Here is a 25,623-nt window from a genome sequence, read left to right as displayed (position 1 = left end):
AAAGAAATAGACCTTTATTTTCTCATTTCAAATCTTGAATTTTGCTTATTGAATCAATAAACAATACCTTTATCTCTAGTGCACAGCTTTCATTTCTGATCTTAGGCATATTTAAACATATTATTCACAAAATAATGATGTCTATATGCATGTAGCCAAATAATCATAACTATAGAATGAAAACATCATTTCCTATTTTATATTAGTCCTAATAAATTTGTCAAACTTGTCAAACTTTTCCATAATGAATTTAGCATAAGATATTATTTTATAGATTATTCTATTTTTTCCAAATACATAAATATATCACAAAATTAATATTTCAACATTTATAGTTTATTAATCTTTGCTTTTATAATATGTCATTGTGTTAACAATACTATTTTGTCACACAGTACATTATTTTTAGTATTTTAATCCTTATGAAATATATGTATTTCAACAGCTTTGTTTTGTTTTTCTTAAACATGTGGATTATAATTTTGACAAAATTATTTTTATTCTATTAGTCATTTTTGTCATTAATTATGATACACTAACATTTAAGTTTAATAATTGGGTTTACTTGTGGTATATGCTATGATGTTTTGTGTATAGTATATTCTTTCTTAGACATATTTCATTCTGCATTGTTCATTGCTGCACCTCTGTCAATTCAAATAAAGGGCAAATATGAATTTGTTCTAGCTCATGTTTATAAATAACTAGCCTACACACACACACACTTCTTTGCTTAATGAATGATTAGGTGTCAAAAGAGAATCATGCATTTAGAATCAAGCTTGCATTAATACACAAACATAAAGCCTGAGTGTTATCTCTCTGTATTTATCTGTGTCTGTCTCCCTCCCTCCTTCTCTCCCTCCCTTCCCCTAACCTCTTGACCTTCTACCCTTGCTCTCTCCCCTCCTGCATTTGCTCTTTTTGTCCTGAAGATGGCATGCCTTTAGACTGGAATTAGCAAGAACTAGAAGCCATTTTGTGGTATCACAAATTTTTCTTTCTCTTGGTCTCTCTCATTTCCCCTAAGTTTCTCTATCAATTCAATCTACATGGTCTTTTTCTGAATTTCAACCTTACCTTCTCAACTCTACTACTCTGCACTCTGTGATAGTGGCAGCAATATGTGACAAACATATTCAATGTTTATACTCAATGTCTGAGGTGTCACATGCTTTCCTTTCTCAATATTTAATATTCTGAGCTTCATGTGTGGTCATTAATTCTCTATTTAGCTGTTTGAAGCAGGTGGTAGAAGCTATTACATAATAATAATTCAATTTACAACCAAAATTAAGATGAAATACAAATGTTTCCAACTTGAAGCCAATACACATTAGAGAGAAATTAGAATGACAGCATTATGCAAGCACACACACAGACATGCACACACACACACACTTACACAGACACACATGCACACACATATACACACACATACACACATGCACACATACATACACACACATTATATATGAAAACATAAATGTGAGTATATATTTGCATATATGAATTTTTATAGGCTAATTAACATGTTACTGAAAAATATAAACCAAGAGAAGAAACTATCAGCAATGTGTCCATGAAAATAATATACCATGCATATTAAAAATTGAGCCTAAATGTACCACTCACTAGCAGGTTGTTCCTTTAGAGGTTGATTATATCATGACTAAGATGAATTCCCTTATAAAAGGAACCACTGGAGACAATTATTTTCTTTTGTCTTTTTTTTTTTTTTTACTGGATATTATCTTTACTTAGATTTCAAATGTTATCTCCTTTCCTCAGTTTCCCCTCTGGAATCCCCCATCCCTGTCCCCCTCCCCCCATGCCTCTATGAGAATATTCCCTGACCCACCCACCCACTCCTTCCCATCTCCTCACCCTGGCATTACCCTACACTGGGGCACTGAGCATTCATAGAACCAAGGACCTCTCCTCTTTTTGATGCCCTATAAGGCTATCCTCTGGTACATATATGGCTGGAGCTATGGGTTTCACATGTGTACTCTTTAATTGATGGTTTAGTCCCTGAGAGCTCCGAGGGGTCAGGTTGGTTGATATTATTGTTCTTCTTATGGGGTTGCAGATACCTTCAGCTCCTTTAGTCCTATTTCTAACTATGAGCAAGAAGTAGGTCCTAGCCACATAATAGTTCAGTGACTCAAGTTTGCAATCTGATAGTATCTAAAGCTTTGCTGAATAATTTTTTCTTTTTATAAGCCACCCTGCTAATGAAGTTTTTTTTTTCTAGCAGTTCAAACCAACTACAACCTTTATCCATTATACAAAGAGAATATATATATATATATATATATATATATATATATATATATATATATATATATATATATGCATGGATATTATATATACTGAATAAGGTTTGGTTCACTTATTATGGGGACTGATGGTTTCCATGACATACAAAAAGTGTCATTAAGTTGCAGAAACAGAAGCTACAATAGTGCAGCTCAAGGACAAACACAGACAGCCTCAAAATTCAGAAAAACTTGATGATTCAGTTACAACTAAAGACAGGTACCACTGGAGCATACATAAGCATAAGGAACTGCTTCCTATGCAGGAAGGGGTGGCAGTATGCTTTATTCAGCCCTCTGAATCCAGTGTTAACTACAACCAAATTTACCTATATAGAAACACCTAGAGTAACATTTCATTAACTATTTGGGCATCTCATGGCCCAGTCAAGCTGACACTGTCATCTATCATCACAACACCAAAACAAAAACAAAACAAAAAACATATCCTCTAGGCTTCCGTTGTTCTGTTATATTGGACAACCACTTGTCTTATTCTAAAGGGCTTTAAAAGCAGACATACTGTATTTAAATTCATACACAAAGAGACTGCTACACCTACATCTGCTAAACCTGCTCTGTGCTTCAAATGCAAATGTATTTAATCCAGGCCGGTTTTCTGGAGTATAGGACCAGAGTCATATTCCTGCCTTGACCAGCTTCTGATTGTCCCGGTGAAGCAAGAATTCCCACCACCAACTGTCCAGAGGTGCCAAAAATGCTCTCCACACCTAGGTGCTGTCTAATAATATTTAGAGACAATGTAACTCTTCTGTCCCAGAATTTCCATATTAGATAAGACTGTTTGTCTAGTGAGCTCCAGGGATTTGTCTGTATCTATCTTCCCAGTACTGGGATTGCAAGTGCTTACCACAATGCTTAGCTTTTTAAACATGGTTTCTGGAAATTGAACAGAGGCCCTTATATTTGTACAGCAAATAAACATTTTACTGCTGGAGCTATCTCCCCAACCCAAAATGTATCTTGAAATGTACATTTTCTTTCATAAAATATACACTATGTAAACAGAACATGATCAACAATTTTCTGAATCCTTCTTCTTGCCTGTAAATGTTCTCTTTATACTTGTAAACTATATCTAACTCATTTCTTTTCTTTACTTATAATTATTCCATTATAAACCTGTCATTCATAAACTCTGGATAATGCTGCTGCTCATTCTTACATGATTTCATCTAAAGTAAAGTATTCATGTAATATTTTCTGAAACTTCTTCTTTGCTTTAAAAATAATTTGTATTCCCTTCTACACATTTTATTTATTATACCATCACCTTTCCAACAGAGGTGGTGGTGGGGGGCTTGTTATAAGTATGGTTCTGCTTCTTTCTTCCCATAAGCTAGAGTTGCACCCAAGGTAGTTCTTTTCTTAGCTAGAAAGTGTTCCAGCACTATGTGAAGCTGATTTTCATACTCCTACTGAAGTTTTAGCCTCAGCCAGGTTGCTTAGATTTTTGAACATGTGTATTCAATTTTGTAAGTAGTGGAGACCTAGTATTCAGCATAAGGGTATAGAATATACACAAACACACACACACACACACACATACACACACACACACACACACACACACACACACACACACACACACGTGTTAGAATCCTATCCTGTTTACATTTCTAGTTTTTATGGAAAACAGCTTTATACCTGCATATTTAAATTAATTTAACTTGTTCTAGAAAATAGAATAAATTAAATATTAAGCAAATACAAAAATAAATGGTTTTAAATTTTTTTAAAAAAAAAATTCATCTTATAAATTGAGAAACTGACATGCATAAAATCAAGAACCCTGGTAATCTGGGATCTGTTGAAGCCACTCTTTTAAGTTGAAAGATGTCTTTTCTTCCATATTATCCTCATGTGTCAATTCTCAATGGTTTTATACATCATTTTCATAAAAACTCACTACTCAAACCTAAATACTTTCAAAAAAGATTCACCTTTTGATAATATAGCACTAGGAATCGGGAATTTCAACATGCAAGTTTGAAGAGAAATGATCATTCAATTAAGAACATTTGGTATTGTGGAAAACATGATCTAAGTTTTGGTAATGCTAATCAGATTTAAGAAATATATTTTAGGAGAAAATAACCAAGGAATTAAGTGGACTTTTCTTTCCAATAAAGGTGTAAATATTTAGGTAAAGCATCTCCAGGCCAAGTTCATATCAAATACTGTTGTTTCCAATTGGGATAAATTAAAACATGAAGAGTTATTTATTTTTTATGATGAGTTTTTCTGTATTTGCACACAGAAGAAACTATTTGCTATTTCCCAAGATTGTACTATGGGCCCTTATTCACCTAAAAGAAAGAAATGTAACTTACAAAAAGCAGTGAGATTCAAGAAAATATTAGTTATTACTATTACATCAAAAGTGCCGTAAGCCATGAACTGAATCATTTCTTAGTTTAAATGAAGCAGGTCAGAATAATTAAAACCAAAATGACTACAGAGGAGTAACTCACCAACTAGCTTTGCAACTTGAAATAAATGCCCTCTTTTAATAGGGTCAACCATCAAAATACAGATATATAAGAAAATTCTTAAGGCTGTGTTATAATGAAATTAATTCTACAGAATTATGAGCTTACATGAAATTATCCAGGGAAATGTATAAAAGGATAAACAAGAGACATTTATATCTCATAAATTGAGACAAAACAGTATCAGATAAGACCAGAAATTTGAAATCCCCCTCCCCATATATATAAACTTCAAAGAACAATGGTAGAAATTTTTCTTTTCTCTTTCTTTGTTTTAATAATAGAAATGCATTTAGTCCTGAAAATAAGTTGCCTTGCAGAAAGCATTACAGTTTTTAACAATCTAATTTTGGACATACTAAACAGTATCACACTGCAGCTCTGATTCATGGTCTCCAAGCAATTTATTCAAATTTTAGATAGGCACAAAATGTGTGTTTTCAAGCTTCCACAGATTTATATACTAAGAACAGCCATACAAACATGAGTTCCCTGTATTGAAATTCACATTTTGCAACTTCAAGATACATAAGAATCTAATTGTACCTTGTTCCTTAAAGATGAGATGCAAAATAATCAGCATTAAATAATGAACAAAAGGCTTTATTTAAAATCTTCTGACAGATACATTTGAGGATGCTTGCAGCTAACCATCAGACTGAACAGGGGGACCCCAAAGAATAAGCTAGAGAAAGGACTGAAGAGGCTGAAAGGGTCTGTAACCCCATGGAAAGAACAACATTATCAAACAACCAAACCCTCTACAACTCCCATGGACTAAAACGCCAACCAATAAGCACACATGGAGAGATCTATGGCTCCAGTTTCATATATAGAGGAGGATAACATTCTCAGACATTACTGTGAGAAGGGGCCTTTGGTCTAGTGAAGGTGTATTTTACCAGTGTAAGGGAATGCCAAGGCACTGAGGTGAAGAGGGTAGTTGGAAGAGGGAACACCTACCTACATGGAAGCAATGGGAGGGGGAAGGGTAATGGGAGGGGCAGAAAGGGTATAACATTTGAAATGTAAATACAGAGAACATCTAATAAAAAATCTCATGAATTTTGTAAAAAAAAAAAATAAGAATACGTATATATTGGAAAACAAATGATATCTAATACAATTAATTAAGCTGTTTTTAATATGAAATTACAAAATAAATTATCATAGATAATGTAAATTAGAAAAGTAATCAGTTAAGAATGTACTCATGAATAGAATAAAATAGATGAATATAAGTCAGCAATTAAATATAATAAAGTTACCTTCCAGCTACATTAAAAAGAAGACTTGAATTCCTAGCATCAAATACCAAATAAACTATCAATAATGATTACTTGTATTCAGTAAAGTGAAGGCATATTATGGACAAATCTATATGTAAATCTTTGTAATATAGCTTAAATGAATCTGTTTCTTTCAATACATTGAAATTAATATATGGATAAGAGAACATCTGGATCTGAGTATGTCTACCTATATACTATACTATATACTCTTAATAAAATGAATAAATTCCTAAATACGTACAAGTAAAATGATAGAGAATTTCTAAAACAAGAGAACTCCCATTTTTTAGTTTTGATATAAAATTTTACTGCATCCTTGAACAGCAGTTTGATACTATTTTACAAAATCAAATATATTCATCATAGTTTCTAGCAATCGAACATCTCAGTGTTTACATTATTTGAAAGCTATATTCATACAATCCTTTATACAAATGTTGATAGCTGTCTTATTCATAATTGTCACATTTTAGGATAAATCAAAACATTCTTCAGTAGATGAATGAATAAACAATGTTCGGAACATCCATAAAATTGAATAATATTGAGCAATAAAAAAAAATAAACAAGCTGCTAACCCATGAATATATATAAGTGAAAGCAGGCTATTTGAAAGAGGATAAATGCTAGATGTTTCAACTATGTGACTGTGGAAGGAGCAAAATTTTTAAAGCCTTTTAAAAGACAAGGCATTTAAAGGTATGGAGAGAGGTGAATGAGTGAACATGAGGAATCTTAGTGTATTATCTTTTATAGCGGCATTCCTATCATAGAGTTTTCTTACAAAAAGATTTTATTTAATATTATTTTATATAGATAAGTATTTTGCCTGCTTGTATGTGAACATACTGCATGGCCTAGAACTGGAGTTACAGATGCTTGCAAGCTTCTAGATCCTGAGAACCAAACTCAGGTATTCTACAATAGAGCAAATGCTATCAACCATCTCTCAACTCTAATTTTTATTTTTCAAAACCCACAAAATATTTTAGGTTATCATGGATTGCACCTAATACCAATGCATCAATAGTAAGTAATTTATTGTACCAAGATAACATATTAATGAAAGTTATTAGTATCAAAAATGACTATGTAGAAATAGTTGTAACAATTTATAAAGACTCCTCGATAATTTTTCCTAATATTATAGAAAATGTCAAATTATTGTGAATACATCTATAAATTAAAACTTTGGGATCAGAAAAGACTGGGATTGTTCATGGTGATATGGGGGAACAGAACGGATCAGGTGGAGAACAGAGGGAGAAAGTATGGGAAAAGACAATTGGAATAGATGTGTATTTAGTGGAAAAATGTATTTTCTTCATTAAAATATATTTATACTCAGGACTGTCAGTACTTAGAATGTGGAAGTGTAAGGACAGAGAGTTCAACCGTACACACAGGACAACAAACAGCTTGACTGTTCCTCTGAAGACCCAACAGTCTGAAGACCTCCTAGTAGATCTACTGCAGCATGGGCAACAGATCAGGAGCATCTCTGCCCCTCTGCAGACATCCCAACTGGAAGGCCCCACAGGAGGTCTGCTACAGCCAGAGCCACAGGACAACCAGGAGACATGCAGCAACCCAGGGACAAAAGAGGTAGGCTCAATACAAGTCACCCACACGAGTAAACACCAGGCATAACCAGATGGCGAGAGGCAAGCACAAGACCATAAGCAACAGAAGTCAATTTAAGTGGGCATCATCAGCACCCAGTTCTCCCACCACAACAAGGCCTGAATATACCAAAACACCTGAAAATCAGGAGGCTGATCCAAAATCCTATCTCATGAAGATAATACAGTCCTTAAGGGAGGATATAAATAACTCAATAAGAGAAATACAGTAAAATACAGGTAAAAAGTTAGAAGCCCTTAAAGAGGAAACAAACAAGCAAAAAAAAAAAAAAATCTCTTAAAGAACAACTCTACTCAATGATAACTTAGTCAGGGAAGAAATAAAAAAAAAAAATTAAAGACACATTATCCCCAGCCTTATTGGACACAATGAAAGCAGTGCTAAGAGGAAAATTCATAGCACTAAGTGTCCTAGTAAGGAAACTGGAGAGATCTTACACTAGCAACTTAACAATACACATGAGAGCTCTAGATTAAAAAAAAAACAAAAAAACAAAAAAAAAACAAAAACAAAAAAACAAAAACAAAAGAAAACAAAACAAAACAAAACCAAAAAAAACCAAAAACCTAAGCCAACTCACTGAAGAATAGACATCAGGATATAGTCAAACTCAGAGCCAAAATCAACAAAACAGAAACAAAAAGGCAGAAACCCCTAGCCAAAATAAATTCAAGGCCCAGAGGTAGCATCCAAATTACGAAAATCTGAAATGAAAAGGGAGACATAACAACAGAAACAGAGAAAATATCTTAAAAAAAACATCAAATCCTACTACAAAAGCCTATACTCAATAAAACCAGAAAATCAAGACGAAATGAATGGGATTCTAGACAGGTACTATATAACAAACTTAAATCAACAGCACGTAAACTAACTAAACAGGCCCTTATCCCATAAGGAAATGTAAGTCATTAAAAAAACACCCAATCAAAAAAAAATGCCCAGGGCCAGAAGGATTTGGTGCAGAATTCTACCACCAGACTTTCAAAGAAGACCTACTACCAATATTTCTCAAACTATTCCATAAAATAGAAACAGAAGGAATACTACCTAATTCATTCTATGAAGACACAATTACTGATACCTAAACCACACTGTCTCAGACAACCAAAAAGGAAAACTTCAGACCAATCTTGATTATGAATTTCATGCAAAAATACATAATAAAATTCTTGCAAACCAAATCCAAGAACACATCAAAACCATCATTTACTATGATCAAGTAGGCTCCATCCAAGTGATGCAAGGCTGGTACAATATATGAAAATCCATTAACATAATCCACTACATAAACAAACTCAAAGGAAAAAAAAAACATACAATCATCTCCTTAGATGCAGAAAAAAACATTTGATGAAGTACAACACCCTTTCATATTAAGAGTATTGGAGAAATCAGGAATTTACGGCCCATAACTAAACAAAATAAAATCCACATACTGCAAACCAACAGCCAATATCAAATTAAATGGAGAGATACTTGTAACAATCCCACTAAAATTCGGGACAAGGATGCCCACTGTTCCCATATCTATTCAATATAGTACTGGAGGTACTAGCTAGAACAATAAGACAACAAAAGGAGATCAAGGGGATACAAATTGGCAAAGAAGAAATAAAGGAATCATTATTTGCAGACGATATGACAGTATACATAAGCGGCCCCAAAAATTCTACCAGAGAAATTCTCCAGCTGATGAACAACTTCAGCAACATGGCCAAATTTAAAATTAACTGAGGTAAACAAGCAGCCTTCCTTTATACAAATGACAAACAGGCAGAGAGAGAAATTAGGGAAACAACTCTCTTCACAATAGCCACAAATAATATAAAATATTATGGGATAACGCTAAGCACAGAAGTGAAAAATCTATACGACAATAACTTCAGATCTCTCAAGAAAGAAATCAAAGATCTCAGAAAATGAACAGATCTCCCATGCTCATGAATTGGCAGAATTAACAAAGTAAAAGTGGCTATCCTACCAAAGGCAGCCTACAGATTCAATGCAAATCCCATCAAAATTCCAACACATTTCTTCAAAGATATAGAAAAGGTTATTCTCAAATTTATTTGAAAAGACAAAAATCCTGGAAAGGCAAAAAACCCAGAAAGGTGTGGAGAGCCGTTTTGGCACCTCTGGTCAGCTGGTGGTGGAGAAACATTAATTTTTCAGGACACCTTGAAGCTGACCTTAGGATGGAAACTGGATTTGGTGCTGTGCCCCTTAAGAGATAGAATTAAGCACATTTGCATCTGAAGTTCAGAGCAAAACACTTAGGACTATAACCTAGGGAAGTACATTTGCATTTGAAGCTCCTATAATGCAGCTCAAGGCAGGGCAGATTCAACCTGGGTAGATCAATCAGACATAGGTTCTGCAGTCTCTCTGTCTTTTGAGACCCTCTTTTGTCCCTGATCTTCACACCAGGCCTCCAAAAGGAGGTTTACTGGATCTGTGATTGTTAACTTGCTTGATCCCAGTCTTAGAATTGCTGTAAGCCTTTTGCATGCAATTAAAGTGATTTAAAACAAGAAAAATAAACAAAGACAGAGAATCAGCCTCTAGGTTTCAACCTCAGAGCTGGCCGAAGTCTTGTTGTAAACTTTAACTAACTTGTCTTTCTCTTTCAATTCTCTCTCAGGTTCCAGGTGGACCTCTTGAGAGTTCAAGCTGGTCTTGGACAGAGAGGCAAAAACAATTCTTCACAATAAAAGAATAACTAGGGGAATAGCTGTTCCTGACTTCAGGCTCTACTACAGAGCAATAGTGATAAAAACTGCATGATATTAGTACAGAGACAGACATGTTGATTATAGGACTAGAACTGAAGACTCAGAAACAAAACCACACACTTACAGACAATTGATCTTTGACAAAGAAGCCAAAAGTATATAATGGGAAAAAAAAGAGAAAGTATCTTCAATAAATGGTGTGGAGGTAAATATTTAAAAAAAAAAATCTGTTGCTACAGGTCCCTCAGTCTCACTCTCCAGGAGCTGCTCCAGTTTGGAGACACGCACCTGGTTGCAGACGGTGCTCTAGGCAGTTAGTTACCAAGCCTAATACTGACTCATCTTATTCTCATTCCATGGGCTCCTCGCACTGGCAACAGAGCTGGAACTACACAATCCATGTGCCTGTTAGCCATTGCTTTCACACATTGTCCTCCACAGGCCAGTAAAAACATGACTCAACAACCAATAACTTATCAAACAGATTTATAAGTTAAACTCTCAATCCACAATACATCCCATTAAAGAATTCACTGCTGAGGTTTTATGGTAACTGGTTCTATACCATGTATGTATCACATGTTTGTTCATCAAAGCTTTTTAATCCAAATAAAAACAAGAGTTTGCAAAGTGAAAAAAAAAAAGAATTCACTGCCAAGTAATAAAGATATAAATTGCTCACCAAGACAAGAAAAAATAGATCTTGTTCACTTTGATCTGAACCACCCTCCTCTGCCACCTCCATCTTGAATCACCCACTTTCTTATTCTCTCCCGCCTTACCAAAACTCTGTCCCTACCCCACTATCTACTGTCCAATAACTTATCAAATTGATATCAAACTACAAATGATGCTATTATAACTGGTAGTCAGTATGTAGAAAAAATGATAATAGAACCATATTTGTCATCATGCACTAGCTCTAGTCCAAGTGGATCAAGGACCTCAAAATAAAACCAGAAATGAACTCTCACACATATGGTCATTCAATCTTTGACAAAGGAGCTGAAAACATTCAACAGAAAAAGGACAGCCTCTTCAACAAAGGATGTTGGTCTAATTGGCACTCAGCATGCAGAAGAATGAAAATAAACCCTTTTTTATCTCCTTGTACAAAGCTCAAGTGCAAGTACATCAAAGATCTCCACATTAAACCAAGTACACTGAAACTAGTAGAGGAGAAAGTAGGGTAAACCTTAGAACACATAGGCACAGGGGAAATTTTCTTGAACAGAACACCAAGGGCTTGTGCTCTAAGACCAAGAATTGAGAAATGGGACTTAATGAGATTGCAAAGATTCTGTATGGCTAAGGACACTGTCAAAAAAACAAAATGGCTGCCAGCAGACTAGGAAAAGATCTTTACCAATCCCACATCTGGTAGAGGTTTAATATCCAATATATACAAAGAACTCAGGAAGTTAGACGCCAGAGAATCAAGCCATCCTATTTTAAAAATGGGGTACGGAGTTAAACAAAAAATTCTCGATTGAGGAATATCGAATGGCTGAGAAGCATCTAAAAAAGTGCTCGACATCCCTAGTCATTAGGGAAATGCAAATCAAAACAACCCTGAGATTCTACCTCATACCAGTCAGAATGGCTAAGATCAAAAACTTAGATGACAGCAGATGCTGGTGAGGATGCAGAGAAAGAGGAACACTCCTCCAGTATTAGTGGGATTGTAAGCTGGTACAACCACTTGCAGTTCCTCAGAAAATTGGACATAGTCCTACCTGAAGACCCAATTATTCCACTTCTGGGCATAAACCCCAGAGATGTTCCAACATACAATAATGATACATGTTTTACCATGTTCAGAGCAGCCCTATTTATAATAGCCAGAAGCTGGAAAGAACATAGATGTCCTTTAGTAAATGAATGGATTAAAAAAAAACATTGGTATATTTACACAATGGAGTACTACTCAACTATCAGAAACAATGACTATCTGAAATTTCTAGGAACATGGATGCATCTAGAGAATATCATCCTGAGTGAGGTAACCCAGTAACAAAAAAAATAAAATAAAATAAAAATAAAAAAACAAACAGACATAATATGAAGTCACTGATAATTGGATACTAGCCCCAGAAAGCTCTCAATACCCCAGAAACAACTCACAGGCCATATGAAGCTCAAAAAAAAAAAAAAAAAAAAAAAAAAAAAAAGGTCAAAAAGCGAAAGCCTCATTCCTTCTTAGAAAAAAAAATTAGTATATAGCATCATCTCAGAGTGTGATACATCTAGACCTTAAATCATTAATATCTCAGGAGCTAAGAAGATAGCCTTGTGACAATTTTTGGTATTCAAAAATCATCATGTTTAATCTATTCAGACCAAGAAAACTTTGACTGTTTCTATGTTACATTATGTTCTACATGTACTTTATGCTTATGGTAACTAGTAAGGTTTCAATGCATGCTATCAAACCTCTTAAAGAATTAACTACTGACAAAAATATATTCATATAGTTTTACGCCAAATTGCTTTTAAAAATCTGTACATGTATTTCTCTTTCTGAAATAAAATTGTAAGAAAAAAAAAAACAAATACACTCAATCTAATAAAAGAGGAATTAGAAAAGAGCCTTGAACTAATTGGCACAGGGGGAAATTTCCTAAACAGAACTCCAGTAGCTCATGTTCTAAGATCAAGAATTGATAAATGGGACCTTATAAAACTGGAAAGTTTTGTAAAGCAAAGGACATAGTCAATAGGACAAATCGGCAATCTACAGATTAGGAAAAAAATCTTCAGTATGCATATCTGATAGAGGTCCAATATCCGAAATATACAAAGAATTCAAGAAGCTAACCACCAGGAAACTGAACTACCCAATCAAAAAATTGGGTATAGAACTAAACAGAGAATTAACAACAGAGGAATCTCAACTGGCTGAGAAGCCAGTAAAGAAATGTTCAAAGTCATTAGTAATCAGATAAATACAAATCAAAATGACCCTGAGATTCCATCTTACACCAATAAGAATGGCTAAGATCAAAACCTCATATGACAAAACTTGTTGGTGAGGATGTGGAGAAAGGGGAACAATTTTTTATTGCTGCTGGAATTGAAAACTGGCACAACCACACTGAAAATCAATTTGGAGGAAATCAATTGGAAATAGACGTACCTGAAGATCCAGAATTACCACTCTTTGGAATATACCCAAACAATGCACAACTATGCCACAATCACATCTATTCCACTATGTTCATAGCAGCCTTAGTTTTGATAGCCAGAAGTTGGAAACAACCCAGATGTCCAATGACATAAGAGTGGATACAGAAAATACAGTTCCTTTGCACAATGGAATATTACTCAGTTATTAAGAACAAGGACATCCTGAATTTTGTATGCAAATAGATGGAACTAGAAAATATTGTCCTGAGTGAGGTAACTCAAACCCAAAAGGTCAAACATATTATGTACTAACAAATATTTGGATATTAGCCAAAAAAGTACAGAATACATAAGATAGAGTCCACAGTTCAACAATCTGAAGTGCCAAATTAAAGAAGCCTCTGTTCAACTTTGAGGGAGAAGAAAGCAACCTCAAGGGTGGAGGGAGAGTCCTGGAAGGGAAATGGTACAGGGGGTTCAGAGGGTAACATGATCTGGTATTGGGTGGGGAAGAAGGACTGAAATCCTGAGGGCCAGCAGAAAGAATGGAAACAGACAACCTTGGGAGTTAGGAAGTTGGAAGGACCCTCCAGAATGTACCAGAGACCTGAGAGGTAAGAGACTCTCAAGACTCAGTGGAGGGACAATAAATTACATCCCCCAGTGGAGAGAGGGAACTTCTAGATCCCACCTCCAGCAGAAAGATAGAGCATCAAATGAGAGATGAGGTTTATATCCTACAGTAAAAACTCTAAAAGAACTGTGGGGATGGAAATGGAGAAGAGCCTGAGGAAGAGGAGGTCCAGTGACAGGCCCAAAGAGGAATCCAGCTTATGTGAAGGCCCCAAGGCCTGATGCTATTACTAAGGCTATGGAGTACTCACAAAAAGGAACCTATCATGAGTGCCCTCCAAAAGCCCCAACAAGCAGCTGAAGGAGTCAGATGCAGATATTTGCACCCAAGCAATGAACAGAAACTTCTGACCCTGTGGTTGAATTAGGGAAAAGTTGGAAGAAACTGAGGAGGAGGGCAACCCTGTAAGAGGAGCAGCAGTCTTAATTAACTTGGACTCATGAGATCTCTCAGACTAGACTACCAACCAGGCAGCACACACCAGCTGATATGAGTCTCCAGCACAAATACAGCTGAGGACTGCAGGGTCTGGGTTCAGTCAGAGAACAGAACCTAACTTTGAAGAGACTGGAGGACACAGGGAGTTTAGAGGTCTCATGGGGTGGATAAGGTGGGGATATCCTCTTGGAGACAGGAGTGGGGTAGGGGGTTGGGGCAGGGATGAGATATGAGATGTGGAACAGTTGGAAAGTGAGTGGACTGGGAGGGAAATAAAATCTGGACTGTAATAATAATAATAATAATAACAACAACAACAATAAATGTATCTTATCTCAGTAAGAAGGTTATAAATAAATTCTGGCAAATATATGAGGAAAAGAAAAAACTGTTCTAATGTTGATGGGGGTTTAAATTAGTCTAGCCACTATAGAAATCAGAAAAGCAGTTTAAAATCCATAAAATAGAGGTACCATATTATCCATTTATAAATATTCTAACTACATACACAAAAAAATTAAGGGAGCTTATCATAAAGCTGCATCTTTATGTTTAGTATGGAACTTAAACAATAACCAAATCATACAATAAGTTTAGGTAATTATTACCAGGTAAACAGGAATTTTACACACACACACACACAGAGAGAGAGAGAGAGAGAGAGAGAGAGAGAGAGAGAGAGAGAGAGAGAGAGAGGCAGGCAGACAGACAGAGACAGAGAAAGTTTTACTCAGCTTTCAAGAAGAAAGCTATGACATTCGCAGGAAACTAGATATAACTAGATTATCATCCTGTGAAGCAATATGATTCAGGAACATTCAAAATGAAAAGTGTCATCTATAACAAAATGAAAGGCTAATGATGTTCTGTAATAAAATAGAGCCATTAAGCCATGCAAAAATATAAAAATTTAATCTTCAATAGAATTACTGTTTATTCACCAGAGAAGAAAATATATCAATTAATCGTACATTTTTATTCCTTATTTCCTCACTTGTGGTTGTGAAGATGCTAAAAAAGTTCAGCCTGCTACCACCATGATGGAGATAAATTAAGAAAAAATTACAGGAATAAAAACAAGACAAAACAAAACAACCTCTCAAATTCTAGTTCTGTGTAGAACTAGAATTTTTTTTTATTTTCTTAGTGAAGAAATGATGTAAGGTAGCAAGTATGTTGGCTATTATCAATGGAGTTATAGGTAGCATAAATGTTTGAGTTTGGTTAGTCCCATGATAGTACTAAACCACTTGTATCATGTTTAGTGGAAGAAACATGGTCAGTAATGTATTATGATCATAACAGAAAATCACTACAAGAATAAACCTGAAACAGCAAATATAATCAGGACTAACATCTGGGAAGGGTAAAAGTTCACCCCTGAAAAATCTTGGACAAACCATTATGTCAGCCAGCAGAGGACCCAGACAGGATGCCAGGCCATAATGGTTGGAGAAAGAGAATGATTTAATATAATAAATGGTTTTATTTCCAGTCCTAGACAGCAGTATAGAGAACTGAAATGAGGACAGAAGAGAGACATATTTCAAATTATACAGATCACAGTATTTTGTCCTTTCTCTACTATGACCTTTTTCAACCAGGCCAGATAAAAGTGGCTGGATAAAGCATACTAGTACTTCATACCTGTGATTTCAGTGATTAATGTCATTAATGTGAGGATTGGCCACAAATTCTTTAGAAAGGAAATGTCTGATCACCTACAAACAATTAGGGTGAAAAGTTTAATGAGATTTAAGAATAACATACATGTAATCTCAGAATTCATGAAGCACAGATGGGCTGATTGTCAGTTTATGTCCATGAAAGGCTACAATCAATATACTGATTTAGAACACCCCCCCCCCCGAGAAAGCTAATGTTTGATGACATGGGAACAATCAAGAGTGGTTGTATACCTGCAATCCGAGGAATCCAGAGTATGGAGACAGTCCAAGGCCAACCATACAAAAACAGAAAGTTCCAGTGTAGCCTGAGCACATAGTGATTTAAGAGTGGAGTGGAAGAAAGGGGTAGATGATGGAAGAGGTGGAGAAGGGGAAGGGAGGAGAGGAGAAAGGAAAGAAACGAAGGGGACAGATAGGTGGGGAGAAAGGCAGATGGGAAGGAAAGGGAAATTTCAGGAAGGATAGGGAGGACAGTAAAAGGGAAGGGAGAAGTAGGTAGAAGAGGGAGGGAGGGAGAAAAAAATGATGATAGTTGAAGAAAGACAGAAGAGGTAGGTGGTTTAGGGAAGGTGAGTTGAGGACAGAAGAAAAGTAGAGGAAAAAACTAAGGAGAGGTGGGGCAGGGAGGAGAGGAAAGGCAAAATAAGGGTAGAGGTGAACAAAGAGGGGTTAATGAAGGAGGGGAAAGGGGAGAAGTGAGGAGAGAGGGAGAGGAGATTAGACTGAAGGAGGGGAGCAAAGTAGGTAAGGAAGGGATAGGAGTTTAGAGGATAGGAGAGGTTTAGAGGGGTGGAAGGGGAAGGAGGGTGGGCAGTGTAAGGAAGGGAGGAGAATCTCAGTTAAAGGAGCAGGGGGAAGGTGGGGAGTGATGAAGGAGAGAGAAGGGAGGGGACAGGAGGGGAGTGGTAGGAGGGCAAGAAAAGGACATTGAGCTACCAAAGACTGGAGTGGAGGGAAGGGGAGTAAAGTAGGAAATCAAATGGGAAGAGAAAGGACAGGAAAAGATAATGGAAAACTAAGAACAGTGAAGGGGGGGCAAAGCAAGTGGAAGAGGGACAGGGCCCAATAAGGATGAGCAAGAATGGGCTAGAAAAAAACAAGCATAAAACCAGGGAACCTCCTAGTGCGGAACAAAAGATAAGACAGAGCTTCTCCCTAGAGGAGTTCTATTTAGAAGGCCACAGGAAAACAGTGGGAGGGACCGGAAGTTGAGGATTATTTCACGTTCCAGCTACTTTACCCGCCGGAGGTCTACGCATGAAACGCTGTCTGCAGAGATCAATCCTAGGTATTGTCGGGTGTTTGGGTAGCATAACCTGCTTTTAAATGGTCACAACCTCAAGTATTCCAACTCTTTTTGTCCCTGCTGTGAGTCCTTTAATCCCAAAAGGTTCTTATAGGCGGGCGTTGGGCCTGTGGAACTGCTGGTTGTACCAATTCCTTCTACGTTCTTTCCTTTTCCCATTATGGAATGAGGTCCTGATGGGATGCCCTTAGACTTAGGCAACAGAAATTAAAATACCAGGGTGTAAAGGCTAGCGAGAAGCCAGTTTTTATGATTACTTGTTCTGGTGGGGGTGGGGTAGACATACACAGCACTCAGATGCCCTGTGGCAGTCTAAGTGGCTCCACCTGAACTTATCTCCACCCCTGTGTGGTGGGTGTCCTTATTGGTTGTACCTATACAACACCCACCCTTGCCCGTCTGTATGGTAGCCTTGGTGGGTCTGTCTGCACAGGCCTCCACCACGTTGAGAAAAGATTTATTGGGTTTATTACAGCACAAGGTTCCAAGCCTGGATGCTGGCATTAGTGGGTCTTTTTCTACATGTCTCACCTCCTATCTACGGTTCTGATTTGGTTAAGAGCATAGGTCCCTGCCCCTGTATGGTGGCCTTAGTTGTTCTATCTGCACAGGCCTCCCCCACCCCCACATGTCTGGTGGCCTACTTGGGTTAAGTCTCCACCCCTAGATGGTGGCCTGTGTGTTTGTCTCTACAGGACCTGCCCGTCAGGAAGCCTAACTATGTTGTATGGGCCAAAGTCTCCATCCCTGTACAGTGCGTGACCCTAGTGGGTCTGCTTCTACAGGCCCTGCTCCTGTTACAAAGCCTAGCGATGTTGTATGGGCCAAAGTCTCTTCCCCTGAATGGTGGCCTTAATGGGTCTATCCACAGAAGCCACGCTCACCAGCTCCTGAAGTGGCCTAATAGGGTTTGTACAGGCATAGGTCTGCACCCTGTATGTTGGCTTTAGTAAATCAGTAGTCATAGAACTCTGCTCCTTTCAAGGGGGCAATAGGATTTGTGAGAGCACAAGGATCCGCCCCTGTACGGTGGCCTCAGTGGGTCAGTCTCCGAAGGCCCAGCCCCTGTCAGGAACCCAACTGTATTGTATTGGCAAAAAGTCTCCGCCCCTGTACGGTGGCCTCAGTGGGTCAGTCTCCGCAGGCCCCGCCCCTGTCAGGAACTCAACTGTATTGTATTGTCAAAAAGTCTCCGCCCCTGTACGGTGGCCTCAGTGGGTCAGTCTCCGCAGGCCCCGCCCCTGTCAGGAACCCAACTGTATTGTATTGGCAAAAAGTCTCCGCCCCTCTATGGTGGCCTCAGTGGGTCAGTCTCCGTAGGCCCCGCCCCTGTCAGGAACCCAACTGTATTGTATTGGCAAAAAGTCTCCGCCCCTCTATGGTGGCCTCAGTGGGTCAGTCTCCACAGGCCCCATTCCTGTCAGGAACCCAACTGTATTGTATTGGCAAAAAGTCTCCGCCCCTCTATGGTGGCCTCAGTGGGTCAGTCTCCACAGGCCCCGCCTCTGTCAGGAACCCAACTGTATTGTCAAAAAGTCTCCGCCCCTGTACGGTGGCCTCAGTGGGTCAGTCTCCGCAGGCCCCGCCCCTGTCAGGAACTCAACTGTATTGTATTGTCAAAAAGTCTCCGCCCCTGTACGGTGGCCTCAGTGGGTCAGTCTCCGCAGGCCCCGCCCCTGTCAGGAACCCAACTGTATTGTATTGGCAAAAAGTCTCCGCCCCTCTATGGTGGCCTCAGTGGGTCAGTCTCCACAGGCCCCGCCTCTGTCAGGAACCCAACTGTATTGTCAAAAAGTCTCCGCCCCTGTACGGTGGCCTCAGTGGGTCAGTCTCAGGCCCTGCCCCTGTCAGGAATCCAACTGTATTGTATTGTCCACAAGTCTCCGCCCCTGTACGGTGGCCTCAGTGGGTCAGTCTCCACAGGCCCCGCCTCTGTCAGGAATCCAACTGTATTATATTGTCAACAAGTCTCAGCGCCTGTACGGTGGCCTCAGTGGGTCTATCCGCAGAGGCCTTGCCCACCAGTTCCTGAAAGTAGCCTCACCAGCTCCTCAAGTGGCCTGATAGGGTTTGTACAAGCATAGGTTTCTATTCCTGTATGGATGGCTTTGGTGGGGCTGTAGTCACAGGACTCTGCCCCTTTCGAGGGGCTAATAGGGTTTGTGAGGACACAAGTCTCTGACCCGACTTTACAGGCCCTGCCCCTCTCGGAAGCCTAACTGTTGTATGAGCCAAAGTCTCTGCCCCTATATGGTGGACTTATGGGACTGTCTGCACAGCCCTCCCCGTTCTGCCATTTTATAGCAGCCTAATAGTGTGTACCTGTGGATATGGGTTTCAGCTCTCGTACAGTGGCCTTGATGGCTTTCAACAGAACTGCACCCCTTTCAAAAGGGCTAATTCAGATTGTGAGAGCACAAGTTCCTAAGCATGTAGTGGCCTAAGTGGTTTTATCCACTCACGCTTCACCCACCAGAGCATTTGGAAGCCTAATTGGGTGTTTGCAGATATAGGTCTCTACATAGGTCTTGGCCTTGGTGGGTCTGTACAGGCCTCCCGGACCCCTACTAGTCTGGTGGCCCTAATTAGGTATGTATGGACACAGGTCTCTGGTCTTGCACCCAGTATGGTGACCTTGGTGGGTAGATCTGTACAGGCTCCTGCCTTTGAGAAGACCAATTGGGTTTATCAGATCATATATCTCTGCCCCATGTACAGTGGCCTTAGTGGGTCTGTCTCCACACACCCTGACCTGTCTGAAGGCCTAACTGTGTTGTATGGGCAAGTCTCTTGGTCCCTATATGGTGACCTTAGTGGGTCTATCTCTAGAGGCCCTACCCCTATCCAGAGGCTTAACTAGGTTGTAAGAGCAAAAATCTCCATCCTGTATGGTGGCCTTAGAGGGTCTATATGCACAGGCTTCCCCCACCCTCATGTCTGACTGCCTAGTTTGGTGAATATAGACATAGGTCTCTGCCCATTTTGTGGCCTTGGCGGGTCTCTCTGCACAGAACTGCACCTTTTGAGAAGGCTAATTTTTTTTTTTTTTTCATAGCATAATTATCACCCCTGTTTGGTGGTCCTAGTGTGTTGGTCTCTATAAGCCCTGTCCTTATGTGAAAGCCTAACTGGGTTGTATGGGCACAAGTCTCAGCCCCTGTGTGGTGGCCTTACTGGGTTTGTCTGCACAGGACTCTGCCCCTTTTAGAGAGCTAATTGGGTTTTTTAGAGTACAAGCCTCTGCCCCTGTATGGCAACCTGTGTAGGTATATATGCACAGGCTTTAGCCACTGTATGGGAGGCTTAATGGGTCTATCTGCACATGATTCCACCCTCTCCCCCTCCCTCCCTTCCTCTCTCCCTCCCTCCTCTGTCTGTGTCTGGCAGCTCTGTATGGGGACAAGTCTCTGCTTCTGCATGGAGATTAAATAGGTCTTTCTGTACCCGTGGATGGCAGTTTAAGTGGGTTTATGTGGATATAGGTCTCTGCCCCCATATGGTATCCTAAGCCCTTCAATGTAAACCTAGTAAAAAACCTAACCTACTCTTGGAAGCTTGAAAGTAGACTTTTATGCAGTGGCCTAACGAGTTTTAATTTCTTCCACAGGCTTTACAGAAAGGAGGTTGATCCACGAGTACAGGAGTCCTGGTATGTTCCTAGAAAGATGTTCTCATGGAAAGCTGCACAAACAGGTCTTCATTAAGTCCAAGATATTTTCTACCTGGTAGTAAAGTGGTGCTTACAAGCTGTCATTCTTATCCTTCCAGATTCCTGCCTGTCAGCTCTTCTTCTTCAGCCGGGTCATGCCTAGGGGTCAGAAGAGTAAGAGCCGCTCCCGTGCAAAACGTCAGCAGGCACGCAGGGATGTCCCAGGAGTTCAGCCCACTGCAGAGAAAGCCCGGTCTTCTGTTGACCAGAGCATTGGCTCCAGCTTCCCTGGTGGTTCTGTTCCTCAGGATGTGAAAACCCCTGGATCTTTTGGTGCAGGTGTGTCCTGCACAGGCTCTGGTATAGGTGCTAGGAATGCTGCTGTTCTTGTTAATATGAAAAGTTCTGATGGTACCCAGGCCGGAACTTTTATTCAGCACACAGTTAAAGATCCTATCATGCGGAAGGCTAGTGTGCTGATAGAATTCCTACTGGATAAGTTTAAGATGAAAGAGGCAGTTACAAGGAGTGAAATGCTGGCAGTAGTCAACAAGAAGTATAAGGAACAGTTCCCTGAGATTCTCCGGAGAACTTCTGCACGCCTAGAACTAGTCTTTGGTCTTGAGTTGAAGGAAATAGATCCCAACACTCATTCCTATTTGCTGGTGGGAAAACTGGGTCTTTCCACTGAGGGAAGTTTGAGTAGTAATTGGGGGTTACCCAAGACCGGTCTTCTGATGTCCATCTTAGGTGTCATCTTCATGAAGGGTAACCATGCCACTGAGCAAGAGGTCTGGCAATTTCTGAATGGAGTAGGAGTATATGCTGGGAAGAAGCACTTAATCTTTGGTGAGCCTGGGGAGTTTATAAGAGATCTAGTGCAGGAAAAATACCTAGCATACCTCCAGATACCTGGCAGTGATCCCCCAAGCTATGAGTTCCTGTGGGGACCCAGAGCCCATGCTGAAACCACCAAGATGAAAGTCTTGGAAGTTTTAGCTAAGGTCAATGGCACGATCCCTAGTGCCTTTCCTAATCTCTACCAGTTGGCTCTTAGAGATCAGGCCGGGGTACAAAGAAGAGTTCAAGGCAAGGCTGATCATTCCAAGACCCTATTCCACTAGTCTTCTAACATGTAGTTTAGTCTGTTCTGTTGTGTTTGAAGAACAGTCAGGCTAATCATTAGAGTGTTCATAGCATGCCAAAACCAGTATGTGTACATTCCTGGCATGTTATACATTAGTAGAATGAAGGCAATTATTGTTACTTTTCAAATGTTTAACTAAAAAGTGCTTTGTGCCTTGCTTTCTGTTATATGCATAAAGTGGTAACAGTCACTTGTCAGTTAAGACGTGTTTTGTTATTTTGCAACAAACTGGAAAACATAATTTTGTTTTTACTAAGATATTATGTAACATTGGATTGGAGAAGAAATTTTTTATGGCAATGTGTGATATACAGTGGTGAAACAACAGTTAAGTGGGAAAGTTTCTATTGTTAGTTTTGGAAGTTTTACATGTGAGTGTGATTGTTAGTTGTATATGTTATTCCTTTTTTTATAATGCTGAGTGGAATAAAGTTGGATTTGATGACTTTACTCAAATTTGTTAGAAATTAAATTATAAAGCTCTTTTACTTTATTATTTTCTTAAAGGATTGATTAAACATTGGATCTCTGGAAGTTTGTCTTGTAGCACTAGATCTAGTATGAAAAACCACAGTATAGACCCTGACAATGAGTTATAGGGGTCTACAGAAGCAACATATAAGAAAGAGGACAAAATACTGTGTAAGCTATAAATGGTATATAGACAACGTGAAGAACAGGGCATTTTATGAAAGCTAAGTTGAAATAATTATAGGAATATATTAGAATGGGCAATTCAAATGGTATACATGAACCAAAATGCTGCTCACCAAATATTGCTATGATGTACTAATTATGTAATCTTTAAACTGAATATGGGTTTGATCTCTGTTAGTAGACACATTTAAAGTTTATGTTTTTAAATTTATTTTTTAAAAGATGTGTATATTTATTTTATCTGAGAACAGGATAGCTGGGTTTGTTGTTGTTTGTTTCAGATAGGCCGGAAGAAGGCATCAGATCCCATTACAGACTGTTGTGAGCCACCATGTGGTTGCTGGGAATTGAACTCAGGTACTCTGGAAAGGCAGTCAGAGATCTTAACCTCTGAGCCATCTCTTTAGCCCTGAAGTTTATGTTTTGAGTCAAGGGCTAGCAGCCTCATGAAATGATATTTATCGAAATTACTCTTTAAAATTTATATTTTTTTGGATATTTATATTTCAAATGTCATTTCCATTCTTGGTTTTTCCTCTGGAAACCCTCTATTTTATCCCCTTTCCACCTGCTTCTATGAGGGTGTCCTCCCTCACACACACCCACTCCTACTTCATGGCATGTCATTTTCTTACACTGGGGAATCAGGCCTGTTTATATAGTAGATTACATTGATGGATTTTCATATATTGAACCATCCCTGAGATTAAGCATAATTGGTCATGGTGATTGATCATTTTGATATGTTTTTGGATTCAGTTTGCAAGGATTTTATTGAGTATTTGTCCATGGATGTTCATGAGTAAAATTGGTCTAAAGTTCTCTTTCTTTGTAGGGTTTTTGTGTCATTTAGGTAAAAGCATAATTGTTTTTTGAAGAATGAATTGGGTAGTGTTTCTTCTGTTTCTATTTTAGGTAATAGTTTGGAGAGTATTGGTATTAGGTCTTCAGTGAAAGTCTGATAGAATTGTGCACTAAATCCATCTAGTCCTGGACTTTTTGTGGTTGTGAGACTTTTGAAGTCTGGTTTAATTTCCTTAGGGGTTATGGGACTGTTTAGATAATTTATCTAATCCTGATTTAATTTTGGTATCTAGTATCTGTCTAGAAAATGTTCCATTTCCTCCATATTTTTTCCAGTTTTGTTGAGTATATGCTTTTGTAGTAGGATTTGATAATGTTTTGAATTTCCTTAGTTTCTGTTGTTTCCCCTTTCATTTCTTATTTTGTTAATTTGGATGCTCTCTTTGTGCCCTCTACTTAGTCTCACTAAGGGTTTATCAATTTTGTTGATTTTCTCAAAGAACCAGTTCCTGGTTTTGTTAATTCTTTGCATAGTTGGTTTTTTTTTTTTTTTTTTTTTTTTTTTTTTTTTTTTTTTTTTCCTACTTGGTTGATTTAAGCTCTAAGTTTGCTACTTTTTTTTTTTTTTCTGGCTATTCCTCTTGAGTATATTTGCTTCTTTTTCTTCTAGAGGATTCAGGTGTGATATCAATCTATTAGTGTATGCTCTTTCTAGTTTCTTTTTGGAGGCACTCAGAGTTATGAGTTTTCCTTTTAATACTGCTTTTGATGCTTCCCTTAAGTTTGGGTATGCTGTCCTCTCATTTTTATTAAATTCTAAAAAGTCTTCATTTCTTTTTTTTTTTATTTCATCCTTGACTGTTGAGCATCATTGGGTAGAGCATTCTTTAGTTTCCATGGGTATGTGGGATTTCTGTTGTTTTTGTTGGTATTGAAGACAAGCCTCAGTCCATGGTGATATGATAGGATACATGGGATTATTTCAATCTTTTTGTATCTATTGAGGCCTGTTTTGTGACCAATTATGTGGTCAGTTTTGGAGAAGGTACCATGAGGTACTGAGAAGAATATATTTTCCTTTGTTTTAGGACGAATTGTTTTATACATACCTGTTAAATCCATTTGGTTCATAACTTCTGTTAGTTTCACTGTGTCTCTGTTTATGTTGTTTCCATGATCTGTCCATTGATGAAAGTCGAGTGTTGAAGTCTTCTACTATTATTTTGTATGGTACAATGTACGTTTTGAGCTTTAGTAAGGTTTCTTTTATGAATGTGGGTGCCCTTGTATTTGAAGCATTGAGAGTTCATCTTGATAGATTTTTCCTTTGATGAGTATGACATATTATTCCTTATCTTTTTTGATAACTTTTGGTTGAAAATTTATTTTATTTACTATTAGAATGGTTATTCCAACTTGTTTCTTGGGACCATTTGTGTAGGTTGATGTCAAGGCGATACATGATTCGACAGTAGAGAGTGAGGCAGAGAAAAGTCTAGGAAAGGGGAGGAGGTGGAGAAAGGTGCAGGATTCGGGAGGAAGACGATGAAAGCAGATGTAGCTGTTTCTCTCGGTGCATCTCTTGATTGTTAATGTTACTATAATTATTTCTAAGGGTCTCTATGGGTCTATTTATCATATCTAGATGGGCAGTTTATATCTTTATCCA

General features: G+C 38.3%; 1 protein-coding gene across 1 annotated transcript; it reads left to right on the top strand.

Moving 5' to 3' along the window:
- Nucleotides 1-21,362: 21,362 nt before the first annotated feature.
- LOC308414882 (melanoma-associated antigen B4-like) lies at nucleotides 21,363-22,470 on the top strand (the record flags this gene model as incomplete). Its single annotated transcript, XM_080910072.1, is given in 3 exon segments — nucleotides 21,363-21,384; nucleotides 21,387-21,479; nucleotides 21,482-22,470. Coding segments are annotated over 3 exon segments (1,104 nt in total).
- Between the last annotated feature and the right edge of the window lie 3,153 nt (nucleotides 22,471-25,623).

This window comes from Micromys minutus (assembly GCF_963924665.1).
Source record: "Micromys minutus genome assembly, chromosome: X".
In the NCBI taxonomy this organism is placed as follows: Eukaryota; Metazoa; Chordata; class Mammalia; order Rodentia; family Muridae; genus Micromys; species Micromys minutus.
Note: the sequence above shows the minus strand (reverse complement) of the source record. Positions and strands in the feature narration are given on the sequence as shown.